This window comes from Lichenostomus cassidix, chromosome 18 (assembly GCF_008360975.1).
Source record: "Lichenostomus cassidix isolate B80296 chromosome 18, HeHo_3.0, whole genome shotgun sequence".
Taxonomy (NCBI): Eukaryota; Metazoa; Chordata; class Aves; order Passeriformes; family Meliphagidae; genus Lichenostomus; species Lichenostomus cassidix.
The window spans coordinates 6774209-6786410 of record NC_139498.1 but is presented as its reverse complement, the minus strand read 5'-3'; the positions used below and the strand labels follow the sequence as shown (position 1 = coordinate 6786410).

The window sequence follows — 12202 nt, the reverse complement described above, 5'->3', positions numbered from 1 at the left end:
TGTCCCCACGGGGCTGGTGACCAGCCCTCAGGCTGGTGGCAGAGCCAGAAGGTGCTTTGTTTAGCAGAGCACTGTGATAAGGAAACCTGGTTTCCTGCTGCTCTGCTCCAAGGTTGATCTGGCACAGAAGAAAATCTGAAGTTTTCATTGATGTTTTTCCAAGGGCGAGAGTGCAGGTCTGACGTCTCCTCCTGCTCCTGTGGGAATGCTGGTGAGGATTAACGGGGTGAAACTGGACACTGGGTTCAAAGGTGCTGGGGATATGAATGCCCAGGGAATGAATCACATTCATTTTTCCTCTGGGGACAAAAAGCTTAAAAGGATCAATCCCCTTCTTCAAGAACAGATGTGATTTGTCTTGTTATGCTTCCCCCTTCACTCCACACCTCCCTGCTCCTCCCCACCCTGTCCTTGGGTGAGGCCTTGGACCATCATGGACCTGGGAACTTATCCAAGCCAAAAAATTGTCTGTGTGTCCTGCACAGAAGAGGTTCAGGGATCTCATATTTATGAGGCAGATCCTCACTCTAAAAGCACTTCAGTGTCTCCCCAGCCCCATCTCTGGTGCCTGCCAGCTGCAGCCAGAGCCCAGAGGAAAAGGGGACAGTGGCTGAGCCAGGGCCTGGGCACTGTGACCCATTTTGGTCATGGGAAGGGCTGATGTGGGTCCATGGACACAAGGCTGGCAGGAAAGCACCTGCACCTTTGCACTGGGGGAGCTCAGGACCTTCCCTGTGGCCCCAAGGTGGGGAGCAGCAGGTCCTGGGGGAAAGGGAATGCTGTGTGGAACAGCAGACCCTTGGGAGGGGGATTGGAATGGCCTGGCAACAGCTTCCCTGGATGGGAGATTTGGAGAGGGTCAGCAGCTCCCCTTGGGAGCAGCAGAACCCTGGGGAAGGTCCAGATCCCGGTGGGGCAGATCCTTGAGGAGGCAGCAGACCCTGGGTCAGGGGCAGCACATCCTCAGCAGGGTGACATCCTCCGGGGGTGGAGGGCAGATCTCCTTGAAGGCAGCAGAGGGGAGCAGATCCCCTTTGGGGTGAGCCAGACACCTCCAGGAGGGCGAGTGCCTGGGTCCCGAGTCCCGGAGGTGAGACCTTCCAGGAGGGCGGGTGACAGGCACTGGGTGCCGGGATTGATGCCGTGGCTCAGTCCCCCGGGCAGGCAGCAGCCCCCAGCCAGCGCGGGCAGGGAGCCCCGGCTGCGGTCGAGGAGAGGCGGAGCGGACGGGCGGGGCGCGGCTGCCGCCCGCCTCCGCGGGGCTGGGAGCGGGCCGGGGCCGGTCGTGGCGCTCAGGGATGGATGCTGCGCCCGGGAGCGCCCCGCCGTCCTCCGCCGCGGCGTTGCGGCTGGCGCTGGCGGCTCCGGGGCTGCCCGAGGGTCCGCTCGGCTGTCCCATCTGCCTGGACGTGCTGCGGGACCCGGTGACCGTGCCGTGCGGGCACAACTTCTGCCAGGGCTGCCTGCAGGAGCTCCGCCAGCGGCCAGGCCCCCCCGACGGCGGCGGGGCGGGCGGGGCCGCCCGCTGCCCGCTGTGCCAGGAGCCCGTCCCCGCGGCCCTGCGCCTCTGCAAGAACCGCGCCCTGTGCGAGCTCCTGCCGCTGCTGGCGGCCGCCACCGGCGGCTCGTCCCCGCCGTCCTCGGCCGCCGCGTCCCCGATGGCGCCGGGAGCCGAGGAGGAGGATGCGGCGGGAGAGGAAGGAGCGGCGGTGCTGTGCGATGTGTGCCCGCCGGGGACACGCGTGGCGGCGGAGCGCTCGTGCCTGGTGTGCCTGGCGTCCTTCTGCGGGGCTCACCTGGAGCCGCACCGGCGCGCCCCGGCCTTCCGCGCACACCGGCTGGTGGCCCCGCTGCGCCGGCTGGAGGAGGGGCTGTGCCCCCGCCACCTGCAGCCCCTCGACGGCTTCTGCCGCACCGAGCAGAGCTGTGTCTGCGCCCGCTGCCGCGCCCACGAGCATCGCGCCCACGAGGTGGTGCCCCTCGAGCAGGAGCGAGAGCACAAGCAGGTGCGTGGGGTGCGGAGGGGCGCGGAGGTCCCCGCGCGGGGGTTGCCCCTAGGGTGGGGTTGTCCTGGGGAGTGGGAGGTGCGGCATTCCCTGAAGGGGTTCATCCAGCACCCCTGTGCCCACGGGGAGCCTGATCCCCAGGCGGGGTGTGTGCAGGTGCAGCACTGGTGGGATGCTGTACTCTCACCCCTCGGGGGATTCCACCCCAGCATATGGACAGGGTGCTGTGCCGTCAGAGAACGCCGTGGGATTGGGACAGGACGGGCAGATGGGGATGGGTATCGGGGCAGAGCCCCGCCAGGCATCCCGCGGGGAGTTTTCCCACTGCGGAGCCGACCTCGCAATCCCGTGGGTGTAGGGCTGGGGCGAGGGCACCTGCGACACCCCACAGTGCCACCCCCGCGGTCATGGGGCACCCGCCTTCTCCGTCTCGTTCCCACAGCTCCATCAAGGCGGTTTTTCTGGCCGCGCTGGCAGCCGGCCCGCCGCCGCTCCCGCTCCCCAGCCTTTCGTATCCTGCCGTTTTGGCAGCGGGGGTTTTTCCATCACTCCCATTCCCAGATGCGACTGAGTCACCTCCTAAACTCACACCCACGAGCCTTCCCAGGAGCTGGGGTTCCAAGCCCGACGTGGTGCTGCCTTCCTGGGCGCTGCTGCCTTGAAACTGTGGGGTCTCTGTGGGGCTGCAGGCAGATGGGACCTCGTGGGGTGGTGGCACCTCGCATGGCCATGAGGCATTTGGAGACCTTGGGAAAGTTTGCCTTTCCCAAGAAGGAGCCCGGGGTCTGGCAGGGAGCACAGGAACAGCCCCAAGCCAGTCCCCACTCCTGATGGGCTTGTTAGGATTGCAGGAAAACCCTTTTATCGGCATTATTAGTCATGAGGTGTCTTAAAATAGAAAGTGTGTGTAATCCCAGCCCCGAGGAGCTGTCAGACCTCAGCAGGCGCTGCTTAATGTCGCCTGCACGGCCCCTGTGACTGCCCTCGGCCACCGCCCTCCTGCTGCGGGCTGCGATGGACGCACGGGAAAACACGTTTACCTGCTCCCCGGGCACAGGAACTTCAGGGAGCAGGGCCAGGGGGCTGAGCATCAGCAGGGAGCTGCCCTGGCTGGGGAGCTCCTGTCTCCCGAGGGACCTGTCCCCGTGATGGGCAATGGCTGAGCCAACAATAGCGTGTCAGGAAACGCCGTGCTCAGAAGGTGCTTCCTTTGCAGCCACGCAGCTCCCCGTGCTGCCGAGCTGGTTTGCTTTGCTCCGAAACAGAAACCTCCAGGGGACTCTGTGCTGTTTCTGAGTGCTCCAGGTCTGCCTTTTAGCTTCTGCACCAATCCCAGGTGGATTTTTCCCCGCCCTGGGTACTCACTAGGAGCACTCGCTTAGTTGCAATCACTGCCAGGTTTGCTTTCAAATTCCTGTTTTGTTTAGTTTCCGCTGGGACCAGGGTGGGGAACGTGGAGCTGGACATGACCCTTTGCAGCCCAGGCTTCTCCTTTCGTTTTCCAGCTGAGTGGGAAGGGATGTTTGCAGGTTGAATGTTGCAGGGAAGGTAAACAGGAAAACAACTCATGGTTCCCCTTGCAATGGGTGGGGAGGTCACTGTCAGAGAGGGTCTGTGAGTTAAACTTAGGGGGAGGCTGGATGCCCTGCTGCTCCCATTTGGGTTGGGGGTAAAGCTCAGTGTTTGTCCTTCGTGTTTGCAGGCCCAACAAGCCAAATTCCTCAGCGATGTGGAGAATGAGCTGGAGGAGCTGGCAGTCACCATTGCCCAGGCCAAGAAGATGGTGGAGCTCATTAAGGTGACTCTGCGATGGCTTCACTCTGTTAGTGCAGCAAGTGCAGCACTGCTGGGCTGGGGGGTGGGAGAGAAGGGGCTGTGAGATTTTGGGATGTAGAGCTGGTGCTCACAGGAGCTGGTAAAGTGCTGGTGATCCTGACAAGGATCCCTGCGGGTTTTTGTTCCTCGTTTCTCCTAACCCTTGTGGCATCTCTGGTTGCTTTCATTTGTAACATGGAAGAAGGAACAGGGCAAGGGCCATGCCAGAGCATCCTCTGGCTCTTGCAGCTTCTCCACCCAGGCTCATGGAGGGGTTGTCCCCTTTGGCCTTGTCACTTCCCTGCCTGGGGACACCAGACATGGTGCAGCAGTGGGTGGCAGTGCCCAGCCAGGTTCCTTGACAGCTGGGCTGTGAAGTGATCTGAGTTCTTGGGTGAAGGAGGTGATGGGGTGTCGAGGGACCCCACAGAGCTGAGAACTGGATGCTGGGCAGGGCACCAGGGTGTCCTCCTGCACTCTCACCTGCAGGACCTGACCCCTCTCCCCCTGCACTCAGGGTGCTGCCACGAAGGAGAGGGAGAGGGTCGAGAAGCTGTTTGCAGAAGCCTCTGAGGTGCTGGCGACCTTCCAGAAGGAGGTGACAGGATTCATCGAGGACGGGGAGCGCTCCATGCTGGGGGAGGCTGAGGCACATCTCCGCTGGAAGGAGGAGAGACGAGCCAAGCTAGCCCAGTGCAAGCAAAACCTGGAGAACGTCCCCAGCACCGACACCATCTACTTCCTCCAGGTGGGATGGGGCAAGAAGGAGCTGACAATGTTGTATTTTGGGGTTTTGTCCCCTTTCCCATGGAGCTGGGGGCCAGGAGCTGGGATGTGCAGGCTGCAGAGTCTCACTCCTGTCAGCACAGTTCTCTCCCCTCTCCACGGGGGGAGCAGGCAGCCAAGATTTTCCCCTCCATCACCCCCATCTCTGTCCTGTCTGTGACTCAGGAGAGGCTGATGTGCTGCCCAGAGCAGGTACCTGAGTGTGGGGGGCAGCGAGCAAGAGGTTGGGGTGCCCCACTGTCCCCTTCAGCATCCCCCCTTCCCTGACAGCCCAGCAAGAGGAGACCTTTTAGGGCAGAGATGCTGCTCCATGTGAGGTGGGCACGGTCTGGGCCCAGGTTTGAAAGGGAGTGAAGAGAAGGTGCCAGGAACACGTGGCCGGGAAAGTGCTCTCCTCCCTTATGCTGTCCTTGGGCCAAGTCCTGAGAGCTGCCAGATCCCAAATCCTCCAGGGCCGGGTGGGGTTGTGGAACAAGAGACAACTTTGGCTTGTTTGAAACCTCCTGAAACTCCGTCCTTTTTGGCTCAGGAATTTCAGGCCTTGAAAGTAGCCATGGAAGAAAACCACTCTCCAGCTTTGAGCTTCCAGAACGAGCTGAACTTCACCAAGTGCACTCAAGTCGTGGGTGCCGTGAAGGATGTGCTGTCCACTGCCTGCAAAAACCAGTGGAACCACTTGCAGGGGAAAGGAATTGATGGATTGAATGGCCAGGAGATGGAAGAAGGTTTGTGTTCACCTGGCCCCTCTTCCTGGATGGTTCCCTTTCCCTTTCCCTTCCCTCTGCGTGGGTGGGAGGTGGCTGCAGGCTCCGTGGCCCCTGTGAGCGCTGGCCCCTGTCTCTCCAGCCCTGGAAGCTGCTCAGCACGGGTTCCCTGCACGTTGCACAATCCCTGTCTGGGCTTATGCCTCTTTGAGGTTTTGTGAATTTTTCCACGGAGACCGGGGATGGAGAAGCAACAAACAGCCTGGGAGTTAGGCAGGGCCCTGTGGGAGGGGGCAAGTGGCCAAAGTGGCCTCCCGTGAAAGGGGACTCTTCTTCACAGGGTAGACAATCCTCCTCACAGGGCAGGCTGTGGGCTCTCAAACCTGCCAGGGTTAGAGAGCCGATGTGGCAGCTCCCTCCCCTGCTGTCTCATTTAACTTGAGCTCTCTCCTCTCTCATTTTCTGGAATGCCCATGGGAATTGCAGACAGTTCCTTGCCCCGCTGCCTGCCTCCCTGGGGTGACAAAAGTGGTGTCTGGCCTTTCCTGGGTGGGAGCCACTGGGGATGTGCAGGGATGCTGGCTGGGGCTGTGACAGCTGGGTGCCATCAGGGACAGGGGACAACGCTCCAGTAACCCCTTTGCTGGTGGTTTGGTTCCTCTGCTAACCCAAACCCTTCTGTCCTTGTCTCCACAGCATTGGCCGAATCCCGATTTCCAGAGAAGTCAAACAATCCCGCCTGCCTGGAGAGCCGTGATTATTTCCTGAAATGTAAGCGGGGGATTTTTGCTGTGGCAGTTGTTGCTAAGGCTCATCTTCCCTTTCCCCTCTCCTCCCCGCCTGCCCCGCCAGCGCTGATCCAGCAGCTGTGGGAGCACTGCCACCACCAGAGGAAACATTGCTTGGCTAACAGGGAAGCCTCCTGGCTTTCCTGACAACACTCATAGCCTGGTTAGGTGATGGTTTTTTTCCCTTGTCTCTGATTCTGCCGGCCCAGCTGCCCCAGGGGGGGCTGCAGGCGTCCTGTGTAATTCCTGCTGCCTTCCAGCCCTTGGCAAACTGGATCCTCTTTAAATTAGATCAGAGTTTGTGCGTCTGCCTTGCTTGCTGCAGGACCATGGGCTGGTGAGGGTTGTCTGCAGCAGCAGAATGAGAGGCATCATGCAGTGGCTGAGCAGAGTGGGGCTGGAGGGTGCAGGGCTGGGCTTGAGCTCCCACACCTTACCTGTGTGTCCTCAGCCTTACAGGGGATATGGGGTCACCTACTCACATGTCCATAGGGGACAAGATCTGCCTCAGTGGCACAGAACAGCAAAGCCTGGGCTCAAGGAGGGTGTGCTCTGCTGCTGTCCAGCTGGGACATGCCATGGTTCAGATTGCAATGCAATTGATAGTGATCCATGTCAAGGGTTGTTCCCTGGAAAAAATTCCTTGGACATCCTCTCTGTCTGGGATCTATCAGTGGTTCTCACATGGCCCCACATGGCCTGTTTTCCTGTCTTCTTGGGCTCCATGTCTGCTGTGTTTGTCTGTGGTTACCTGAAATCCACTGTTATATGGGATTTTCCCATCACCACTCTGTCAGGAGGGTTCTCCAATATTTGGTATCGTGGTTGAGATCATCAAGCAGCCCGTCTGCTCTCTGCTCTGCCCACTTACTGCTCATTCATCCTGCTCATGGGAGTGTCAGCTCTTTCAGCCCCTCTTCCTCATCAACTGAAATTTGCAGTGGGACATAAAAGCAACAGGACAGAGTGAGGAGACGGGTCAGAAAGGATCACGTTGATCCTGAAAGGCTGGGGCAGGGGGATCAGAGCAGGAAGAGCTGCGAGGGTTTCCTTGCATTTCCCTCCTCACCCTCACTTCTCCCTCTTGCCCCCCACAGTTGCCTTCATCATCGACCTGGACAGTGACACAGCTGACAAGTTCATCCAGCTGTTCGGCACCAAGGGGGCCAAGCGGGTGCTGTGCCCCATCCCCTACCCTGAGAGCCCCACACGCTTCATCAACTGTGAGCAGGTGCTGGGGCTGAACCTCATGAACAGGGGCAACTACTACTGGGAGGTGGAGCTGATCGACGGCTGGGTGAGCATCGGGGTCATCGCCGAGGACTTCGACCCGCGGGAAGCCTACAACCACGGCCGCCTGGGCAGGAACGACAGGTCCTGCTGCCTGCAGTGGAACGGCCAGAACTACGTGGCCTGGTTTGGTGGCTTCGAGCACACCATCCAGCAGCCCTTTTTCCACACCATCGGCGTCTTCCTGGAGTACTCGGAAAAGGCTTTAACCTTCTACGGAGTCAAGGACTCCAAGATGACCTGCCTGCAGCAGCTCAAGGCCTCTCCTTCTGCCAAGGGGAAGCTTGACCCCTTCCAGAACAAGATCAACCGCCAGTTTGCCTCTCTTTTCTCGTGCAAGCTGAAGCCAGCCTTTTTCCTGGAGAGTGTGGATGCCCACCTGCAGATCGGGCCGCTGAAGAAGGACTGTGTGTCGGTGCTGAAGCGCCGGTGACTGCCCAGGGAGAGGGGCATGGACAGACTCGCAAAAGCCTTCCCTGCAGGTTATTGCCACCTCTCCTTGGTAGCCCTGTCTGTCTCTGTGGCAGCCTTCCCTCCTCTCTGTGCTGTTGGGGACCCAGGGCTGGATGAGGGGCAGGGCTGGGGGCCAGGATGGGGCTGGATCCGAGAGCCAGCTCTGCCACTGAGCGAGCTTGGGTGAGTCCCTGTGCTGCTCCCTGCCCCTCAGCTTCCCTTTCTGGACATCAGGGACTGCGACAGCCTTTCTTGGTAAAGTGTGCTGCTCAGAAGTGCCACACGGGTTTGGAGCTGTGCCTTGGCCACCTGCCCAGTCCCTCTCCTTCACCTCTGCTCGCGCTGCCCCGGTGACTTGTGCAGATGTTTTGTGCCTTATCTCAGGCTCTGTTGCTGATGCTTTTTTAAGTGCTGCCTGATCAACACCTTCTGCATGCTCCTCACGAAGTGCCTTTGATGGAGAAAGCCCAGCGTGGACCAGGTGAACCCCCAAAGCAGACATGGTCACCTTCCTGGTGCCACATCACCGCTGTGCCCTGGCTTGGATGAGCCAGTGCTCCGGGGAGAGGGATGTGGAGGAGCCTGGCTGGGTGCTGGGGTGATCCTGAGGTGATTCAGCACCTGTCCTTGCAGGGCTGCTCACCCATTAGTGCTGCAAACGTGAAATGAGGATCTCTGCCCTCACTGGGAAAGGGAGAAACCTCCTGCTGAGAATCAGCAGCACTGTTCCCGCCTGGAGATGGGGAAGGAAACAGCACAAACCAAATTTTGAGGATGTGTATCATTCCTTAATAACTCTTGCTGAAGCTTTACAGCCAAGTTTTCCCCGTGTTTTTGATGACACTGCTATTTTAGGGGATTTTAGTACCGTTAAACTCCCAGCTCTTCAAGAACTCTGGGCACACTTGAGCTGAAAACTTCCCCTTAGCTTAGAGATTTTTAAGTGACACAGGTGCTGTGAATATGTCCCAGAAATAAATGATCTGGTTTAGTGTTTTAGGGAGTGCTGTGGCTGCCTCGACAAAGATGCAGCATCAGTCAGTTATTAAATAACCCTTTAGACTCTGGGAATAAGTTACAATTAACAAAAACTACTCTCAAGCGAGAGGGAACACAGTCCCCTTCAGGAAAGGTGGAAACTTGAGGCTGAGAGACCAAACTCCCAGTTCACATGTCCTAAGGGAGCTTTTTCAGAAAGAAAACATAGAAATACTGCCTGTGAGGGCAGCACAGAGCAGCCTCTGTCTCAGCACAGTGTGCCTTTCCACCAGTTTATTTTTTCTGGGGTTATTTTGCTACCTACCTCCCAAAGCTTGCTTTACAGAACCAGAGTGCTGTGTAATGTACACCTAGAGAGAAAATATAGAGGATCAGGTTCTTCACTGGCATGAGTGAGTCAGTGATGATGCAACAACAGTCAGGGATAGGAAACAGCCCATTTAGCTAAATATATGATATATATATGTATATTTCCCCCAAAGGATAAGCTGGAAATCATAGTGCTATATTCAAGTGGAGCCAAGGGAAAAACGTGAACGTGAATAAAAGGCAGGCACAAATCTGAGAGGGTTGAAGTTAAAGCCACATTTATGTGTAAAGCCACGTTTACACACTGAGGCTCAAAGAGCTCCTTTACTGTGACTCCTTCGCCAGCGCTGCCAATTCCTGCTGGCGCAGAAAGAGCTGCCAGTCCCCAGAAAATCGGGATATTTGAGTGGATGAAGGGTCTGAACTGCAGCCACCCCTTCCCTGGGGCAAGGCTGGTGAGTCAGGTTGGGAAGGGGCTTGCTGGGATCTGCCTGCAAATTCCTTCTCCTCCTCCTCTTCCTCCTCCTCATGAGGTACCTCTTAAACTGTTGCGAGCAGTGGGAAAAGGAACAGTAGGGCCTCCAGAGTGAAATCTTCAGCTGAAATCTTGGCCTTTCCTGGCTGGTGGGAATGCTGCCCAGACTTCTGTCCGGATGGGAATTCATTCCCCACGTCCTGAGCTCCAAACCCTCTTTGTTTGGCTGGCGCCAGCAGCCCCTGCAGAGCTCAGCCCTTGCACGAGATGTCAGCGGTGACACAGAGCAGGCATCGCCGCTGCCCTGGGCACACGGGGACAACTTGGTGTCAGGAATTCCCTGTGCCTCAACCCGTGCACAGTCACATCCTGGGAGGATGAGGAAGGGAAGGAACCTTCATCTCTGCAGGAAGAGATCTCCCATGTGGGCCCCCGTCTGCGCCCTAAATCTCATTTGTTCAGGCAAAACTCCCACTGTTTGCAGCGAGGAGTTTTGCCAGAGTAAACACAGCAGATCTGGGTCTTTGCTCTGATTCGTTTCGCCGTGGGTGGATTGATTGCTCCGAGGGGAAACCCACGCTGGAGCCACACATCCCACCATTCTCCACATCTCCCAGTCCATAGGCACAAACCTCTGCCCTCCTTCAGGGCTTGGGAGGCTCGGAGGGATCCTCTCTTCCCACCCTGTCACCTCGTGGGAGCAGCTCAGGAGGCCACAGGGGTGTCTGGGCCTTGTTTCTGGTTGTGCTGCTGCTCTGGCTGAATCCATGGCTGTGGCTCCACGGAGCATCTGGGGACTCCTGTGGATGTGCTGCATTTGGGAAGTGCTGCCCAAACCTCTCTTCCCTGCTGCTTGCTTCGATCCTGGTTGGGAGCACTATAAACCCTCCTGGTTTAGGGCTGATTTAGGACAGGAGCTGGGCTGGAGTTTGCTTGGTGCTGCCAATAACTTGGGGTGAAACTGGAATGTTTAGAGAATGTGTCCTGTGCCAGCTCTGGATCCCTGATTTTTGCTGTAAACAAAGGGTTAAATGCAGGGTGAGATGGGATTAGATGGATTGATAGCACTTGGCAATTTAAACAGCCTTCCTGTGTTCCCTTGGGTTATTTCTGCTGTCACAGAGTGTTCCTCTTTTTAATTAGGATTTTTTAAATACAGTAATTGTAGACTATTTTACAATGTGTGAAAAAACTGTAACAGAATAATATAATTGTGTTAGAGACTATGATTTGACCATTAAATATTATACAGACGTTGCCCTGGGTTGTCTTTCCTTTAAATACCAAACCATTCGAGTTGTCCCATTATCTCATATTTACTTTTCTGTGTCCTGTACATCTGGCATAAAATAACACAGATTTTATTTTCCAAGTGTGTCCAAGGGAATTCTGCCATATACACATTTTTATTGCAAAAGGAGCGGAAGAACCTTAAAATCCAATAACAATTGTCAGCCCTGGGCAATTCAAAACAATGAATTGTCTCATTTCTCTCTGCTATGTCTGTCCTCATCCTACAAATAAAAAAGATTAACAGATTAGATATTTTTTCCTCAGTGTTTTTAAGTTTTAGAGTACAAATTTCCCAGGTTTTCTATGTGATGAGGAGGTCTAGAGCTTCACACACACACTGGCAACTACAGCAGCATCTTTTTAAAGTGAAGGCTGCTTTCCTTAATCCCAAATGTCAGCTGGAGTTAGGATAAAAATATTATTTGGTGAGTCTTAGTTTGTGCGAGGTGCCAATGCTCCATCTGGGCGTTTCAGTGGAAGCTGAGTGGATTCTGCTCCTGACTTTAATAGGAGAAGAATCAGGACCATTTGTTATGGCTGTTTCTTAAAAGGGAAACTTACTGCTTATTGAAAAAGCGGATATGAAAAGCACAAACTTGTTCACTTCTTGCCAAGAAACAGTACAGATTATGTCACTGCATTTATTTAAATCTGGTTTCCATTATGTCGTTTTTTCTGCTTTTCCCCTCACCCTGCATCTGGTTCTGAGGCACTCAGACAGGGCTGGGCTGCAAACCCAGCTCAAATCCATCTAAAAAGATATAATTCAGGGTAATATGCGCTCTTATTAGTACATTATTGATACACAGTTGTTAGTTATTGATCAGAGGGAGCCCTGTAAAAGAGTTGATCAGTTTTACAAGGCTTCTATTTTTGATTAATTAATGCAATCATTGATTCTTTAGGAGTTCTTCCTACTTGCACACCTGCAGGCAGGAGTTTAGACCTTTCCTGCAGATCTGCAAATCCCACAGGGATTCTCCTGCTCCCAGATTCCTGACTGACAGACACACAGTCCTGGCTTGTTTATAGGGCAACCGGTTAGCCCTTCCAGTTTAACTCACTCCAGTATAAAGGGGTAATTTTTTGGCTGTGCTCGATTCCATCAGCTGATAACGGGATCAAAAATCTGTTTGCAAATGTGTGAAACAAGAAAAGCGCATCAACTAGGAATTTAAGAAATCGCTGGAAATAGAGCATTTTCGCTGTTTAAGGTGCTAAACCTCATTTCATGTGCAGGGTTGTTTTTATTTTACTCTACCAAACATCACAGCTATACACGGT

At 55.7% G+C, this 12202-nt stretch overlaps 1 protein-coding gene across 1 annotated transcript; it reads left to right on the top strand.

Moving 5' to 3' along the window:
* The first annotated feature begins 1256 nt into the window (after positions 1 to 1256).
* TRIM47 (tripartite motif containing 47) lies at positions 1257 to 10882 on the top strand. Its single transcript, XM_085077798.1, has 6 exons — positions 1257 to 2006; positions 3709 to 3804; positions 4339 to 4569; positions 5137 to 5332; positions 6008 to 6082; positions 7197 to 10882. Exons 1-6 carry the CDS (start codon positions 1299 to 1301, stop codon positions 7820 to 7822), a joined length of 1932 nt encoding a protein of 643 aa, XP_084933924.1. The 5' UTR covers positions 1257 to 1298; the 3' UTR covers positions 7823 to 10882.
* The last annotated feature ends 1320 nt before the right edge of the window (positions 10883 to 12202 follow it).